Here is an 18,724-nt window from a genome sequence, read left to right as displayed (position 1 = left end):
CACATCACATCACCAACATATAATGATGAAAATATAATACTATGAAACCTAGATACTCACCAGGTTCACTACAGTTGTTTTCCCGCCAAGGAAGTGACATAATTTCCTGTTTGTGACGTCATTGTAGAAAATATATATTTTCTTAGTGCCAGTAACCACAATGTAACAGGGTGGACAACGACTTTGAGGACGTACAGAAAATAGTCAATATTCTTATAAAAAGTGCAGCATTTAACATAGAAAGACTATACACAAGATAACATTTAATGAAGAAAATTGGAAAATTAGGAAATGTTTTTTTTTAATGTATAATATTATTCCAAATTATTCTCGTTGAAGTTGAGCAGCACTTGGGACATTGAAAAACTGCTTCCTTCCACTGAAATAAAATAGTCTAAAATGTATAACATTTACTTTGAAATCTATGTCATTATGCTTCTATTACCATGAAGGCATACACACTTAAGGATCCTTTGAAAATTTGAAATTTTGATCCAGTGTATATTTTTTATATACGATTTTGAATGATTTATCTTGAGGACAAAAAATAACACTTTTAGTGATATTGACCCAACCAAAAAAGGGTTAAACAAATCAAAATATATTTTATATTTGAGATTTTTCAAAGTAGCCACCATTTGCCTTGATGACACTTTTGTACTTTCTTGGCATTCTCTCAACCAGCTTAATGCATTTAAATGCATTTAAATTAACAGGTGTTCCTGTGGAATTTATTTCCTTCTTAATGTGTTTGAGCCAATCAGTTGTGTTGTGACAAGGTAGGGGTTGTTTACAGAAGATAGCCCTATTGGGTAAAAGATAATATGGGTGGAAAAGTTTTCCAGGTGACTACCTCATGAAGCTGGTTGAGAGAATGCCAAGAGTGTGCAAAGCTGTCATCAAAGCAAAGGGTGGCCATTAGAAGAATCTCAAATATAAAATATATTTTGATTTGTTTAACACTTTTTTGGTTACTACATCATTCTATATGTGTTATTTTGTAGTTTCGATGTCTTCACTATTATTCTACAATGCAGAAAATAGTAGAAATAAAGAAAAACACTTGAATGAGTAGGTGTTCTAAGTCTTTTGACCTGTAGTGTATATATTATTTTTGCTAAACAGGTTGCGCTCAAAACAGGTGGGGCTCTCCCCCACCTACCCTGAATGACGGGTCGCACTAATTGTTGCACAGGTCGTAGAGGCAGGCAGGTAGCTTTATATAACCCCCAACTGTCGCAATCCAAATAGTATGGAGATTCAGTTTTTGAATTTCCTGCCTGGGCTAGGTGGATAGTGGAATTATGACATTAACACGTCATGGTATTTTGCGGTAGTTGTTGTCCCACAACTCTCGCATATCAACCAATCACCATCCAGGATCTAAACAACCCATTTTATAATATGGCATATGGGAGAGTCACTCTCTTTCCGTATTTTTTCATGCTTTATTGACAGACAGAGTATAAACAGTGGGAGATAGGTGAAAGGGCAGACAGTGAGGAGGGAGCATGTTTAAAAGACACAAGGTGATCCAATGTTTCTCAATGTTTTGGACCCCCTGATTTGACATGGTTTAGAGCAGGGCAACATAAAAATTCAATGGAAAGAGTAGACATTGTTTCTGTAGTAGTAGTAGAGTCTTTGACCGTTTGATCTGTTGTGTCCTCTTGTCCACCCCAGGTCCCAGCCAGTGATGCGTGTGTTGGTGTCTGTCACCATGGACCCTCCCATGATCTCCCAGAACTCCTTCCACTGTGCCGGCCCCATGGCCCTTAACACTCCCGTAACCACAGCCACTCTGTGTGTCACTGTCAGTGGGGCCCACGTGGGAAACATACAGGGTACAGATTATCTCCACACTACAACACACAGCATAACACACTCTACTTTGAGTTGTATTACTGGAATGAGAGGAATTTGTTATATTGGCTCAGTTTGTTTGTCCATTAATCTGGACAAATATCACTGCTGTAACTGGTATGTTTCTCTGCCCTAGCTTCTCTCCAGGCGTCAGTGTCTGTGACAGTGGATCTACTGGAGGATCAGACCAGGACCAGGCCAGCCCGTCTGCTCTTCTATCCCAGATCAACATCCTCCAGCTGGGATGAAACAGTTACAGGCACTGCCTGCCACAACTTCTCCCTCAGTATCCCGGTCAGTGGTAGCTTCACACCACTTTCTATGTGTGTGTAGAAATTTACCACCTTTAGTCACAGGCTTCATCAATGAGTGCATAGACGACGTTGTCCCCACTGTATCCAAACCAAAAACCATTGTCACGTCCTGACCAGTATAAGGGTTATTTGTTATTGTAGTTTGGTCAGGACTTGGCAGAGGGTATTTGTTTTATGTGGTTCGGGGTGGTGGTTTATTTAGTAGGGCGTTTGATTTATTATTTCCGGGTTTTGGTTTATGTTCTATGTTTTGTACTTCTATGTTCTTTCTGTGTTGGTATATTTCTATGTTTAGGTTAATGGGGGGTTGGACTCTCAATTGGAGGCAGGTGCTTTCTCGTTGCCTCTGATTGAGAGTCCTATATATGGGTAATTGTTTGGTTTAGTGTTTGTGGGAGATTGTTTCTTGTTTTGCCTGTGTGAGCATTACAAGACTGTTTTGTTGTTCGTGAGTTCTTCATTGTTTGTTATTTTGGTGTTCACTTTATTTTAAAATAAATCAAGATGAGCATCCACATTCCTGCTGCGTTTTGGTCCTCCATTCCCGACGACAACCGTTACAACCATAGATTACAAGGAAATATCCGAGCTGGGCTAAAGGCTAGAGTTACCACTTACAAGAAACGGGACACGGACAAGGACATAGACAAGAAAGCCCGCTACGACCTCTAACAAGACATTAAACATGCAAAAGGTGTCACGGTTGTCGTCGGATAAAGCGGACCAAGACGCAGTGGGGAAATGTGCACTCATCTTCTTTATTAATAGGACAAAGAAGGAAAAAAACTAAATAAACACGTACACAAAAGACACAACGACGAATAACAGTATGGTAAGGCACAAGGCTATACACAGAACAATCTCCCACAAAACACAAACAAAACACATACCTATATATAGGACTCTCAATCAAAGGCAACTACAAACACCTGCCTCCAATTGAGAGTCCAACACCAAATTACCTAACATAGAAATGCTAAACTAGAGAGAACATAGAACATAACCCAAAACCTGGAAATAATAAATCAAACACCCTTCCAAGCAAACCACCACCCCGAACCACATAAAACAAATACCCTCTGCCACGTCCTGACCAAACTACAATACAAATAACCCCTATTACCTGTCAGGACGTGACAAAAGGACAATATAGGACGAAGGTGGAATCCTATTACACTGGCTCCGACTCTCGTTGTATTTTGCAGGGCTTGCAGACGATAATGGAGTAGAAAGGAAAACCCAGCCGTGAGATGTTAAATAAAAAAATGCCCAACGATACAGAACTGCCAAACGAGCTAAATGCCTTTTATCCTCGCTTTGGGGAATACAACACTGAGTCTTGCGTGAAAGCCCCCGTTCTGGGTGACTGTGTGATCTCGCTCTCTGTAGCCGATGTGAGTAAAACATTTGAATAAGTCAACACTCGCAAGGCTGCCGGAACAGACTTAATACCAGGGCACATTCTCAAAGCATGTGCAGACCAGCTGGCAACTGCCTTCACGGACATTTTCAATTTCTTCTTGTCCAAGTCTGTAATCCCAACATGTTTCAAGCTGACCACCATTGTCCCTGTTCCCAAGAACTCCAAGGTAACCTGCCTTAATGACTATCAGCCTGTAGCACTCACATCTTTAATTATGAAGTCCTTTGAAAGGCTGGTCATGACACACATTGATACCATCATCCCAGACACCCTGGACCCACTCCAATTCACATACTGCCCCAACAGATCCACAGCAATCTCAATTGCACTTCACACTCATGGACAAGAGGGGAAATAACTATGTGAAAACGCTGTTCATAGACAGCGGCAGGTAGCCTACTGGTTAGAGTGTTGGACTTGTAACCGAAAGGTGGCAAGATCGAATCCCCGAGCTGACAAGGTAAAAATCTGTTGTTCTGCCCCTGAACAAGGCAGTTAACTGAATTTTCCTAGGCCGTCATTGTAAATAAGCATTTGTTCTTAACTGACTTGCCTAGTTAAATAAAGGATAAATAAAAATAGACTACAGTTCAGCGTTCAACACCATAGTCCCATCCAAGCTCATCACTAAGCTGGGCACCTTGGGACTGAACACCTCCCTCTGCAACAGGATCCTGGACTTCCTGATGGGACGGCCCCAGGGGGTGAGGATAAGCAACAACACCTCCTCCATGCTGTTGTGTGCTTTGTAGTCCCTGTTCATCCACAATTCCAAAACCATCATCAAGTTTTCTGATGACACGATGGTGCTAGGCCTGATCACCAACAGTGATTAGACAGCCTACAGGGAGTAGATCAGAGACTTGGCAGTGTGGTGCCACGACAACAATCTCTCCCTCCATGTCATTAAAACCAAGGAACTGATTGTGGGCTAGAGGGGAGAGCATGCCCCCATCCACATCGATGGGGCTGTAGTGGTGTGAGTTCAGAACTTCAAGTTCCTTGGCATACACATCACTGGGGCTCCTGAGTGCAGCGGTCTAAGGCTCTGCATCTCACAGCCGGCTGTGATTAGGAGTCGCATAGGGCGGCGCGCAATTGACACAGCATTGTCCGGGTTAGCGTTTGGCTGGGGTGGGCCGTTATTGTAAATAAACATTTGTTCTTAACTGACTTGCCTAGTTAAAGGTTACATTTTTTTTTTAAGTAAAAAAGACAGCGCCTCTCCCCCTCAGGAAGCTGAAACGATTTGGCATGGGCCCTTGCACAACCCTTGACCACAAAGCGCTACAGAGGAAGATATACTCAGAGGAAGGTCCACTGGGGAGCCAGGCCCAGACAATCAGAATGGGTTTTTCCCCAGAAAAGGGAGGTATTACAGACAAAAGGTATTACAGGTGAAGAAGCCAGATGTGAAGGTCCTGGGCTGGCGTGGTTACACGTGGTCTTCGATTGGGGGGCGAGTTGAACGTACTGCCATATTCTCAGAAACAACGTTGGAGGCAGCTTATGGTCGATAAATTAACATTCAATTATCTGGCATCAGCTCTGGTGGACATTCCTGCCGTCAGTATGACAATTGCACTCTCCCTCAAACCTTGAGTTATCTGTGGCACTGTGTTGTGTGACAAAACTGCACATTTTAAAGTGGTCTTTTATTGTCCCCAGCACAAGGTGCACCTGTGTAATGATCATGCTGTTTAATCAGCTTCTTGATATGCCACTCCTAACAGGGAGGTAAAACGAAAAACTAAGATATACGATTTTTGTGCGTATGGAACATTTCTGTGATTTTTTTTTTTTATCAGCTCATGAAACATGGGTCCAACTCTTTACATGTTGCGTTTATATTTTTGTTGAGTGTAGTTAATGTAATGGTTACTTCATCTATCTGCACTGACCCTATCTTGCACTGACTCTATGCACACTCACAAGACTATACATACACACTATATACACACTCACACTACACTGACACTCTCCACACAAAACCCACACACATACACTACATGACCAAGAGTATGTGGACACCTGCTCGTTGAACATCTCATTCCAAAATCATAGGCATTAATATGGAGATGGTCCCCCCTTTGCTGCTATAACAGCCTCCACTCTTCTGGGAAGGCTTTCCACTAGATGTAGGATCATCGCTGTGGGGACTTGCTTTCATTCAGCCACAAGAGCATTAGTGAGGCACTGATGTTGGGCGATTAGGCCTAGCTCACAGTCGGCGTTCCAATTCATCCCAAAAGTGTTCGATGGGGTTGAGGTCAGGGCTCTATGCAGGCCAGTCAAGTTCTTCCACAGCGATCTCGACAAACCATTTCTGTATGGACCTCGCTTTGTGCACGGGGGCATTGTCATGCTGAAACAGGAAAGGGCCTTCCCCAAACTGTAAAAGTAAGCATTTCACGGTAAAGACTACACCCGTTGTCTAAAGGTGCATGTGACAAATAACATTTTATTTGATTTTAAATTAGTGCATGTTGATGTGAGTTTTGTCCCTGTGTGCATCCTTTAGGTGCATATGTGTACATTATGTTGCATGTATGTAGTTGGCTCCATACACACTCAGGTTGTACAGGGGGGCAGAGGCAGCAGCTGGCCCAGTGGTTAAGAGCGTTGGGCCAGTAACCGAAAATTCGCTGGCTTGAATCCCTGAGTCGACTAGGTGAAAAATCTGTCATTATGCCCTTGAGCAACCCTAATTGCTCCTGCAAGACGCTCTGTATAAGAGTGTCTGCTAAATAACTAAAATGTGACTGTGAATGTACAATGCATTTGACATAATGGGTGTGATACGACAGACATTTATTTTATGAATTTGTCTGCACAAAACAAATTTACACGACCATTGTGGAGACACCATACAATGGTTGTACAACTTGTATGGGTTTGTATTTACACCTCACTTCTCCCAGTCTGTCTGCACTTGGTAAATGCTTAGTGTGTTTTTGGGGTGTTTATTTGAGGAGTGTTTTGGTGTGTTCTCTGGGTCTGTCCTCCAGGAGTGTATATCAGACTACCGTGAGGTGCCTCTGTCTGTTCAAATGGCTGTGGAGGGCCAGGAGGTACCAGGGACAGGAGGACTGAAGTCAGTCCTGAGCCCAGACAACCCAACCTCTTTTGCACACATGGTGAGCCCTCTGTGTGTGTGTGTGTCTGTGTGTGTGTGTAATTTGGTTGCGTGTCTGTGAATGTGCTAGGTAAAGCCCCGCCTTATCTCAGCTCACTGGTCACCATGCAGCATCCACCCGTAGCACGCGCTCCAGCAGATATATTTCACTGGTCATCCCCAAAGCCAATTCCTCCTTTGGCCGCCTCTCCTTCCAGTTCTCTGCTGCCAATGACTGGAACGAACTGCAAAAATCACTGAAGCTGGAGACTCATATCTCCCTCACTAACTTTAAGCACCAGCTGTCAGAGCAGCTCACAGATCACTGCACCTGTACATAGCCCATCTGTAAATAGCCCATCCAACTACCCCATCCCCATACTGTATTTATTTATTTATTTATCTTGCTCCTTTGCACCCCAGTAGCTCTACTTGCACATTCATCTTTTGCACATCAATCACTCCAGTGTTTAATTGCTATATTGTAATTACTTCACCACCATGGCCTATTTATTGCATTACCTCCCTTATCTTACCTCATTTGCACACATTGTATATAGACTTGTTTTTCTACTGTATTATTGACTGTATGTTTGTTTATTCCATGTGTAACTCTGTGTTGTTGTATGTGTTCGAATTGCTACTCTTTATCTTGGCCAGGTCACAGTTGTAAATGAGAACTTGTTCTCAACTTGCCTACCTGGTTAAATAAAGTTAAAATAAAATAAATGTAAAAAAAAATGTAGAAGTTTTTGCAGCAGTTTGTGATTGTTTCTTTCAGATCTTGCTGGAGAAGGTTTGTGGCGAGGACCATGTGTGTGTCTCTGACTTATCAGTCAACGTCACCAGGTGAAATATGTCAAATATTTGTCAAATGTTTCATTGTATTAATTGAACTGTTTGCTAAACGGTCTCTCTCTCCCCTCCTATCTTCTCCAGTCCAGAGGTGGTGTGTAGCCAAGGTTTCCCAGTAGAAGTGTCTGTAGAGGTGGCTAACAGTGGAGAGGATTCCTCTGAGGCTCAGCTGACACTGGTCCACCCCTCCTCCATAACCTTCATTCGTGCCAAACGGGTAAAACCCACCACTGTCGGGAGGGATGGAGGCAGGTGTAGGATGAAGGGCTAGAGAGATATATGAAGGGGTGTGATGGAGAGATTTAGTTGTGAGCAGGGGTGGGAAGGATGGAGGGATGAAAGGATGGGATGGATTTAATTGTGAGCAGAGGTGGGAAGGATGGAGGGATGAAAGGATGGGATGGATTTAGTTGTGAGTGGGGGTGGGAAGGATGGAGGGATGAAAGGATGGGATGGATTTAGTTGTGAGCGGGGGTGGGAAGGATGGAGGGATGAAAGGATGGGATGGATTTAGTTGTGAGCAGGGGTGGGAAGGATGGAGGGATGAAAGGATGGGATGGATTTAGTTATGAGCAGGGGTGGGAAGGATGGAGGGATAGAGATATGATAAAGTGTTTGCTTTCATCAGCTGGTTTAGTTTGGTTTTGATCATGTCACAGGTAATATTTCAATCTGTTATAGCCATCAGGACCAGGCCAGGTGGCTGTTTGGTGTGTGTCGAACACCACAGGACTAGAAAACATCACACACACAGTGTGTCCCCTCAGCTCTACTGTCCTGAGACAGGGGGCACGGGTAAATATCATTCAGCCTACTGAATTTTTGTAAAGCTGAGAGTGAAAATATTTTGATCTGATTCTGCCCTTCCCCCAGGTGACAGTGTTGATGTCATTCACAGTGTTTGAGCCATCCTGTATGAGAGAAAGACTGGCTTTAAATGTGTTTGTTACTACGTGAGTCACCATCTCTACGGATAGAACTTAACCAGTGATGGGGAAAAAATGAAATTATTATTTTCTATTTTACTCTATTCCATTCATCTATCTAATCAGAATTTGTAGATCATAATTTGTGTCATGGTAAACGTCAACACTGTTTGTGTATTCATTCTTCTGTCCTACAGTGATAATGAAGGGCAGGGCACCCTTCAGGATAACTATGCAAGCTCCTCTGTAGATGTCAAACTTCCTATCAATATTGTTGTGAAAGGGTGGGTGCATACAATTTCCTCTTCAGACAAAGTTTCAATATGACAATAGTGACTGAGACAGGATAAATGATCTTTACTTATCATTATATTTCAGAGGATACTCCTCCCAATACATAACTTTCCCAGACAACAAACTTCTGGAGCACATATACATGGTAGGAATAAATCCTACTGTACATGGTACTGCTGCCTACTGGTTCTGTATACATGTCTATCTCTATCTGTTAGTATTTCAATGATACTTCTTTCAGTATCCATCCTTTTATATCTCCCCATGTCCTATCTCCATCTCTGAGGTGGAGAATATAGGAAATGTTGCAGCACCGGTCAATGTAACATTTGTGATTCCAGTGGAGTTGGCCTCTGGTTACCTGTGGAATGTGTCTCTTCTTCAAACAGTGAGTGCAGCCTGGGTCCTTTTCATTAGGGTACACGTTTTTGACATTGGAAGCGAAAATTTGTTTTTGTTATTGGGCAAGTTTAGATAGTACCTTCGTGTTTCACTCACTTGAAGCATTTACTTCTGTTTTGTGCCTGGTCTGTAGCAGACACAGGTCATCTGACAGCATCTATAATAGTCAAGCAGCACTTTCCTCAGTCAATCAGCATGAAGTACCAGTGGCAGGATATGGTATTTGGTTAGTAGCATATGTCTGGCATTATACGTGTTCTTATTTTTGTGTGCACGTCTGTGTTTATGCCAAAGGATAACAGCAGAGGAAAGTGTGAGAGGAAGGAGGTATTCTCTAAACAGGAAAAAAACACTCTGTTTTATCAGGTGAGATAGACCTCTAAAAGAGACATAAACTAAACAGAAATATGGGTGTTTCTCTAATCACTTGTCATTACAAGTACAGTCATTTCTACTCTAACCCTTATGATTGGGTCTACCACAGCACTGTAGTGGGGTCATCTGTCATCTGGTTGGCTGCACAATAGGACTGTCATCCAACAATCAGCCAACCATCTTCAAGTTTGTTGGGAATATCAGTAGAAGCTCAGAGGTAAGGATAATCGTAACTTCATACATACATTATTCAACAACATGAAAGGTATGTAAGCATAGGTGTTGTATGGGCTAGATGAGGCAGCTATATATAGATTGCTCTGGTATGGGTCCATGTCAAGCAGATGAGGGGCTAGATTCTATCAGATCCGCGTCAGACGACACCCGCATAGCGGTTGTTTTGGCAGTGTCAAATTTGTCACATGCGCCGATCTCAACAAGTGTAGACCTTACCGTGAAATGCTTACTTACAAGCCCTTAACCAACAGTGCAGTTCAAGAAGAGTTAAGAAAATATTTACCAAAAAAGTAAAAAATAATAAAAAGAAAACACAACATAACAATAACGAGGCTATATACAGGGGGTACTGGTACCGAGTCAGTCTGGAGGCTATATACAGGGGGCACCGGTACCGAGTCAGTGTGGAGGCTATATACAGGGGGTACAGGTACCGAGTCAGTGTGGAGGCTATATACAAGGGGTACCGGTACCGAGTCAATGTGGAGGCTATATACAGGGGGTACCGGTACCGAGTCAGTGTGGAGGCTATATACAGGGGTACCGGTACCGAGTCAGTGTGGAGGCTATATATACAGGGGGTACCGGTACCGAGTCAGTGTGGAGGCTATATACAGGGGGTACCGGTACCGAGTCAGTGTGCGGGGGTACAGGTTACTAACGAGGCTATATACAGGGGGTACCGGTACCGAGTCAGTGTGCGGGGGTACAGGTTTGAGGTAATTTGTACATTTACATTTATATTTACATCATTTAGCAGACACTCTTATCCAGAGCGACTTACAAATTGGTGCATTCACCTTATGATATCCAGTGGAACAACCACTTTACAATAGTATATCAATATATTTTTTTGGGGGGGGGGGGGTTGAAGGATTACTTAATCCTATCCCAGGTATTCCTTAAAGAGGTGGGGTTTCGGGTGTCTCCGGAAGGTGGTGATTGACTCCACTGTCCTGGCGTCGTGAGGGAGCTTGTTCCACCATTGGGGTGCCAGAGCAGCGAACAGTTTTGACTGGGCTGAGCGGGAACTGTGCTTCCGCAGAGGTAGGGAGGCGAGCAGGCCAGAGGTGGATGAACGCAGTGCCCTTGTTTGGGTGTAGGGCCTGATCAGAGACCGAAAGGTATGGAGGTGCCGTTCCCCTCACAGCTCCGTAGGCAAGCACCATGGTCTTGTAGCAGATGCGAGCTTCAACTGGAAGCCAGTGGAGTGTGCGGAGGAGCAGGGTGACATGAGAGAACTTGGGAAGGTTGAACACCAGACGGGCTGCGGCGTTCTGGATGAGTTGTAGGGGTTTAATGGCACAGGCAGGGAGCCCCGCCAACAGGGATTTGCAGAAATCCAGACGGGAGATGACAAGTGCCTGGATTAGGACCTGCGCCACTTCCTGTGTGAGGCAGGGTCGTACTGCGAATGTTGTAGAGCATGAACCTACAGGATCGGGTCACCGGCTTGATGTTAGCGGAGAACGACAGGGCTCTTAGCACTCTGGGAGGAGGACACAATGGAGTTGTCAACCGTGATGGCGAGATCATGAAACGGGCTGTCCTTCCCCGGGAGGAAGAGCAGCTCCGTCTTGCTGAGGTTCAGCTTGAGGTGGTGATCCGTCATCCACACTGATATGTCTGCCAGACATGCAGAGATGCGATTCGCCACCTGGTTATCAGAAGGGGAAAGGAGAAGATTAATTGTGTGTCGTCTGCGTAGCAATGATAGGAGAGACCATGTGAGGATATGACAGAGCCAAGTGACTTGGTGTATAGCGAGAATAGGAGAGGGCCTAGAACTGAGCCCTGGGGGACACCAATGGTGAGAGCACGTGGTGCGGAGACGGATTCTCGCCACGCCACCTTGTAGGAGCGACCTGTCAGGTAGGACGCAATCCAAGAGTGAGCCGCGCCTGAGATGCCCAACTCGGAGAGGGTGGAGAGGAGGATCTGATGGTTCACAGTATCAAAGGCAGCAGATAGGTCTAGAAGGATGAGAGCAGAGGAGAGAGAGTTAGCTTTAGCAGTGCGGAGAGCCTCCTTTACACAGAGAAGAGCAGTCTCAGTTGAATGACCAGTCTTGAAACCTGACTGATTTGGATCAAGTAGGTAATTCTGAGAGAGATGGCAAGAGAGCTGGCCAAGGACGGCACGCTCAAGAGTTTTGGAGAGAAAAGAAAGAAGGGATACTGGTCTGTAGTTGTTGACATCGGAGGGATCGAGTGTAGGTTTTTTGAGAAGGGGTGTGTCGTGTCTTTGGCTATGCCGGATTAAGTGATATGACATGCTAATTTATAAAATGATTTCTCTGTAATTAATATTACCTGATTAAGCTAATCATGTAAATGTAATTAACTAGAAAGTCGGGGCACCACGGAAGAACGTTTATAGAGCTGTTATCTTCCGAATAAACTCTTAAAATACTTTGTAATATTTTACATCGATAGCAGTCAATATTAACCCTTGTCTTATTTTCAGTCTCATAATGAAAGTTGTAAATTCTTGGCTATCTTCACGAACCCTGGCTAACAAGTTGAATCAGCAATACAAAATTGGGTTTAATTATTTATTTACTAAATACCTAACTAATCACACAGAATTACAAATACACAGAATACAATGATGTCATACAGAAAACGTCCCGGTAGACGGAACAGATATGACGGCTGGTTACACAAAGGAAAGGGGGTTGGGCTTGAATGAAAGAGCGGGAAGATTTAGGAACAGAGAAACAGCAGCTATGCTATCGTAAATACATTATCTTATGCATTCTAAATTACCGCCCATTTGGAAAAGGAAAATACAATAAATATTTACTCTGAGCTGCGCTTCGGTAGATTGGTCGTAGATGCTGGCCGGGTTGGCCAACAGATCTCCCTGTTTTCGGAAGAATGTCTCTGGTGGTAAATTGGATACGTGGTGGTATCTTCGTCTGGTTGTTAGACTGGATCCGTCGTCCGTCCTTTCCTAGCCTTTCCTAGCCCGCTGCGAACTCAACGGCTAGGAAGTATCACTTCTGTAGTGAATAAGCTCAAAGTTCATACCATTCGCCACCAAAGCTCACGCCGAGGTTGGCTTAGTTCTGTCCTTGACATGTGTGTCCTTCTAACGTAGAGGCTGCAGACCTCCCGTACTGTAACAACGTGCTTATCTTTTCGTCAAAGGCTGATATAGTGGAGAGGGGGAGGGAGGTGTTTCATCGTTTATAACCCCTGTCTCTTCACAGGGTTGGGCCACTGATCAAGCAGGGCACTTTCCTTATGAAAACCCAATTCTCTCATTTGGAAGCTAAAATTACATTTCATCTCCTAACAAACATTTCAATTGCATATCAATTCCATGTGACTCTGATAACTAGAGGGCGTATACTTTCTCAGGTACAGTTTATGTCGTCCTGTCATCAATCATAATGTCTCAGATGACAACTGAAATGAAATCCATACTCATTACGTTATCAAGCATATTTCCAACTGGTTTTATTAACAAAATATGGTTCCTTTCCCCATTTGTTTGATGTTCCCAGACTCTCTATATTTAACCTCTTACATCTAGACGTTCCGCTTGCGGAACACCTGCTCCATTATCCAATGATGGGCGTGGCGCGAAATACAAACTCCTCTAAAATACAAAAACTTCCATTTTTCAAACATATGACTATTTCACAGCATTTTAAAGACAAGACTCTCCTTTATCTAACCAAACTGTCCGATTTCAAAAAGGCTTTACAACGAAAGCAAAACATTAGATTATGTCAGCAGAGTACCAAGCCAGAAATAATCAGACACCCATTTTTCAAGCTAGCATATAATGTCACAAAAACCTAGAAGACAGCTAAATGCAACACTAACCTTTGATGATCTTCATCAGATGACAACCCTAGGACATTATGTTATACAATACATGCATGTTTTGTTCAATCAAGTTCATATTTATATCAAAAACCAGCTTTTTACATTAGCATGTGACGTTCAGAACTAGCATACCCCCCCGCAAACTTCCGGGGAATTCGCTAACATTTTACTAAATTACTCACGATAAACGTTCACAAAAAGCATAACAATTATTTTAAGAATTATAGATACAGACCTCCTCTATGCACTCGATATGTCCGATTTTAAAATAGCTTTTTGGTGAAAGCACAAATTTTGCAATATTCTAAGTACATAGCCCAGGCATCACGGGCTAGTTATTTAGACACCCGGCAAGTTTAGCACTCACCAATATCAGCTTTACTATTATAAAAGTTTCATTACCTTTTGTTGTCTTCGTCAGAATGCACTCCCAGGACTGCTACTTCAATAACAAATGTTGGTTTGGTCCAAAATAATCCATCGTTATATCCGAATAGCGGCGTTTTGTTCGTGCGTCCCAGACACTATCTGAAATGGTAAATCAGGGTCGCGCGCATGGCGCAATTCGTGACAAAAAAAATCGAAATATTCCATTACCGTACTTCGAAGCATGTCAACCGCTGTTTAAAATCCATTTTTATGCCATTTTTCTCGTAAAAAAGCGATAATATTCCGACCAGGAATCTCCTTTTAGCTAAACTGAGGAAAGTAAACAAAGCTTTCGGTCGAGGCGGGCACGAGCCTGAGTCTCACAGTACTGTAACCAGCCACTACCCAAACGCGCTACTTTGTTTCAGCCAGAGCCTGCAAAGCCACGATTCAGCTTTTTACCGCCTTCTGAGACCCTATGGCAGCCGTAGGAAGTGTCACGGGACAGCTAAGATCCTCACTCTTCAATAAACAGAGACAAGAAGAACGACACCTTGTCAGACAGGCCACTTCCTGCCTGAAACCTTGTCAGGTTTTTGCCTGCCAAATGAGTTCTGTTATACTCACAGACACCATTCAAACAGTTTTAGAAACTTTGGAGTGTTTTCTATCCATATGTAATAAGTATATGCATATTCTAGTTACTGGGTAGGAGTGGTAACCAGATTAAATCGGGTATGTTTTTTATCCAGCCGTGAAAATACTGCCCCCTAGCCATAACAGGTTAACACAGGCTATTCAAGTCCTTCAGTAGATTCAGAGAGGGGAAGGGAGAAAGGTATTTATGGGGGGGGGGGGGGTCATAAACCTTACCCACAGGCCAACGTCATGACAGGTGCAACTCTCGCTCTCTTGAAGACGGAAGGGACGTAGCCAGCGGTCAGGGATGAGTTGATGAGCGAGGTGAAGTAAGGGAGAAGGTCTCCGGAGATGGTCTAGTGAAGAGAGGAGGGGATAGGGTCAAGCGGGTAGGTTGTTGGGCGGCCAGCCAGCCATCACAAGTCGCAAGATTTCATCTGGAGAGAGAGGGGAGAAAGAGGTCAAAGCATAGGGTAGGGCAATGTGAGCAGGACCAGCGGTGTCGTTTGACTTAACAAACGAGGATCGGATGTCGTCAACCTTCTTTTCAAAATGGTTGACAAAGTCATCCGCAGAGATGGAGGAGGGGGGGAGGATTCAGGAGGGAGGAGAAGGTGGCAAAGAGCTGCCTAGGGTTAGAGGCAGATGCTTGGAATTTAGAGTGGTAGAAAGTGGCTTTAGCAGCAGAAACAGAGGATGAAAATGTGGAGAGGAGGGAGTGAAAAGATGCCAGGTCCGCAGGGAGGCTAGTTTTTATCCATTTCCGCTCGGCTGCCCGGAGCCCTGTTCTGTGAGCTCGCAATGAGTCGTCAAGCCACGGAGCAGGAGGGGAGGACCGAGCCGGCCGGGAGGATAGGTGACATAGAGAGTCAAAGGGTGCAGAAATGGAGGAGAGGAGGGTTGAGGAGGCAGAATCAGGAGATTGGTTGGAGAAGGATTGAGCAGAGGGAAGAGATGATAGGATGGAAGAGGAGAGAGTAGCAGGAGAGAGAGAGTGAAGGTTGCGACGCCGCAATACCATCTGAGTAGGGGCAGAGTGAGTAGTGTTGGAGGAGAGCGAGAGGGAAAAGGATACAAGGTAGTGGTCGGAGACTTGGAGGGGAGTTGCAGTGAGATTAGTTGAAGAACAGCATCTAGTAAAGATGAGGTCAGGCGTATTGCCTGCCTTGTGAGTAGGGGGGGACGGTGAAAGGGTGAGGTCAAAAGAGGAGAGGAGTGGAAAGAAGGAGGCAGAGAGAAATGAGTTGTAGGGAGGTTAAAGTCACCCAGAATTGTGAGGGGTGAGCCATCCTCAGGAAAGGAACTTATCAAGGCGTCAAGCTCATTGATGAACTCTCCAAGGGAACCTGGAGGGCGATAAATGATAAGGATGTTAACCTCTCTAGGGCAGGTGGCACCAAATCGTCCCACCTACGTAACAGCCAGTTGAATCCTGTGGCGCGATTTTCAAATACCTTAGAAATGCTATTACTTCAATTTCTCAAACATATGACTATTTTACAGCTATTTAAAGACAAGACTCTCGTTAATCTAACCACACTGTCCGATTTCAAAAAGGCTTTACAACGAAAGCAAAACATTAGATTATGTCAGCAGAGTACCCAGCCAGAAATAATCAGACACCCGTTTTTCAAGCTAGCATATAATGTCACAAAAACCCAGAAGACAGCTAAATGCAGCACTAACCTTTGATGATCTTCATCAGATGACACACCTAGGACATTATGTTATACAATACATGCATGTTTTGTTCAATCAAGTTCATATTTATATCAAAAACCAGCTTTTTACATTAGCATGTGACATTCAGAACTAGCAAACTTCTGGCGAATTTACTAACAATTTACTAAATTACTCACGATAAACGTTCACAAAAAGCATAACAATTATTTTAAGAATTATAGATACAGAACTCCTCTATGCACTCGATATGTCCGATTTTAAAATAGCTTTTCGGTGAAAGCACATTTTGCAATATTCTAAGTAGATAGCCCGGCATCACAGGGCTAGCTATTTAGACACCCAGCAAGTTTAGCACTCACCAAAGTCAGATTTACTATAAGAAAAATTGTATTACCTTTGGTGTTCTTCATCAGAATGCACTCCCAGGACTTCAATAACAAATGTTGGTTTGGTCCAAAATAATCCATAGTTATATCCAAATAGCGGCATTTTGTTCGTGCGTTCAAGACACTATCCGAAAGGGTAAAGAAGGGTGACGAGCATGGCGCATTTCGTGACAAAACAATTCTAAATATTCCATTACCGTACTTCGAAGCATGTCAACCGCTGTTTAAAATCAATTTTTATGCCATTTTTCTCGTAAAAAAGCGATAATATTCCGACCGGGAATCTGCATTTAGGTAAACAGACGAAAGAAAATAAAGCATGGGGTCGACTCGGGCACGCGCCTAAGCCCATTGTCCTCTGATCGGCCACTTGCCAAAAGCGATAATGTGTTTCAGCCTGGGGCTGCCTCGATATCATTCAGCTTTTTCCCGGGCTCTGAGAGCCTATGGGAGCCGTAGGATGTGTCACGTTACAGCAAAGATCCTCAGTCTTCAATAAAAAGAGCCAAGATGAACAACAACTTGTCAGACAGGCCACTTCCTGTTCAGAATCCTCTCAGGTTTTTGCCTGCCATATGAGTTCTGTTATACTCACAGACACCATTCAAACAGTTTTAGAAACTTTGGAGTGTTTTCTATCCATATGTAATAAGTATATGCATATTCTAGTTACTGGGTAGGAGTGGTAACCAGATTAAATCGGGTATGTTTTTTATCCAGCCGTGAAAATACTGCCCCCTAGCCATAACAGGTTAACACAGGCTATTCAAGTCCTTCAGTAGATTCAGAGAGGGGAAGGGAGAAAGGTATTTATGGGGGGGGGGGGGGGGTCATAAACCTTACCCACAGGCCAACGTCATGACAGGTGCAACTCTCGCTCTCTTGAAGACGGAAGGGACGTAGCCAGCGGTCAGGGATGAGTTGATGAGCGAGGTGAAGTAAGGGAGAAGGTCTCCGGAGATGGTCTGGTGAAGAGAGGAGGGGATAGGGTCAAGCGGGTAGGTTGTTGGGCGGCCAGCCAGCCATCACAAGTCGCAAGATTTCATCTGGAGAGAGAGGGGAGAAAGAGGTCAAAGCATAGGGTAGGGCAATGTGAGCAGGACCAGCGGTGTCGTTTGACTTAACAAACGAGGATCGGATGTCGTCAACCTTCTTTTCAAAATGGTTGACAAAGTCATCCGCAGAGATGGAGGAGGGGGGGAGGATTCAGGAGGGAGGAGAAGGTGGCAAAGAGCTGCCTAGGGTTAGAGGCAGATGCTTGGAATTTAGAGTGGTAGAAAGTGGCTTTAGCAGCAGAAACAGAGGATGAAAATGTGGAGAGGAGGGAGTGAAAAGATGCCAGGTCCGCAGGGAGGCTAGTTTTTCTCCATTTCCGCTCGGCTGCCCGGAGCCCTGTTCTGTGAGCTCGCAATGAGTCGTCAAGCCACGGAGCAGGAGGGGAGGACCGAGCCGGCCGGGAGGATAGGTGACATAGAGAGTCAAAGGGTGCAGAAATGGAGGAGAGGAGGGTTGAGGAGGCAGAATCAGGAGATTGGTTGGAGAAGGATTGAGCAGAGGGAAGAGATGATAGGATGGAAGAGGAGAGAGTAGCAGGAGAGAGAGAGTGAAGGTTGCGACGCCGCAATACCATCTGAGTAGGGGCAGAGTGAGTAGTGTTGGAGGAGAGCGAGAGGGAAAAGGATACAAGGTAGTGGTCGGAGACTTGGAGGGGAGTTGCAGTGAGATTAGTTGAAGAACAGCATCTAGTAAAGATGAGGTCAGGCGTATTGCCTGCCTTGTGAGTAGGGGGGGACGGTGAAAGGGTGAGGTCAAAAGAGGAGAGGAGTGGAAAGAAGGAGGCAGAGAGAAATGAGTTGTAGGGAGGTTAAAGTCACCCAGAATTGTGAGGGGTGAGCCATCCTCAGGAAAGGAACTTATCAAGGCGTCAAGCTCATTGATGAACTCTCCAAGGGAACCTGGAGGGCGATAAATGATAAGGATGTTAACCTCTCTAGGGCAGGTGGC

At 44.3% G+C, this 18,724-nt stretch overlaps 1 protein-coding gene across 4 annotated transcripts in view; it reads left to right on the top strand.

Moving 5' to 3' along the window:
• The window catches only part of LOC106602819 (integrin alpha-X), a 78,721-nt gene that overhangs the window by 45,197 nt on the left and 14,800 nt on the right, over positions 1-18,724 (top strand). For all 4 annotated transcript variants that reach the window (XM_045716806.2, XM_045716805.2, XM_014195712.3 and 1 more), the window contains exons 16-27: positions 1,684-1,844; positions 2,000-2,157; positions 6,609-6,737; positions 7,497-7,564; positions 7,655-7,787; positions 8,252-8,365; positions 8,444-8,523; positions 8,694-8,780; positions 8,875-8,935; positions 9,077-9,178; positions 9,487-9,558; positions 9,677-9,784. In XM_045716806.2, the coding sequence (XP_045572762.1) occupies positions 1,684-1,844; positions 2,000-2,157; positions 6,609-6,737; positions 7,497-7,564; positions 7,655-7,787; positions 8,252-8,365; positions 8,444-8,523; positions 8,694-8,780; positions 8,875-8,935; positions 9,077-9,178; positions 9,487-9,558; positions 9,677-9,784 (1,273 nt within the window). The remainder of the gene's footprint in view (positions 1-1,683; positions 1,845-1,999; positions 2,158-6,608; positions 6,738-7,496; positions 7,565-7,654; positions 7,788-8,251; positions 8,366-8,443; positions 8,524-8,693; positions 8,781-8,874; positions 8,936-9,076; positions 9,179-9,486; positions 9,559-9,676; positions 9,785-18,724) is intronic.

Source organism: Salmo salar, chromosome 04 (assembly GCF_965601325.2).
Source record: "Salmo salar chromosome 04, fSalSal1, whole genome shotgun sequence".
Lineage (NCBI taxonomy): Eukaryota > Metazoa > Chordata > Actinopteri > Salmoniformes > Salmonidae > Salmo > Salmo salar.
This window is presented reverse-complemented; position numbering and strand designations above follow the sequence as displayed.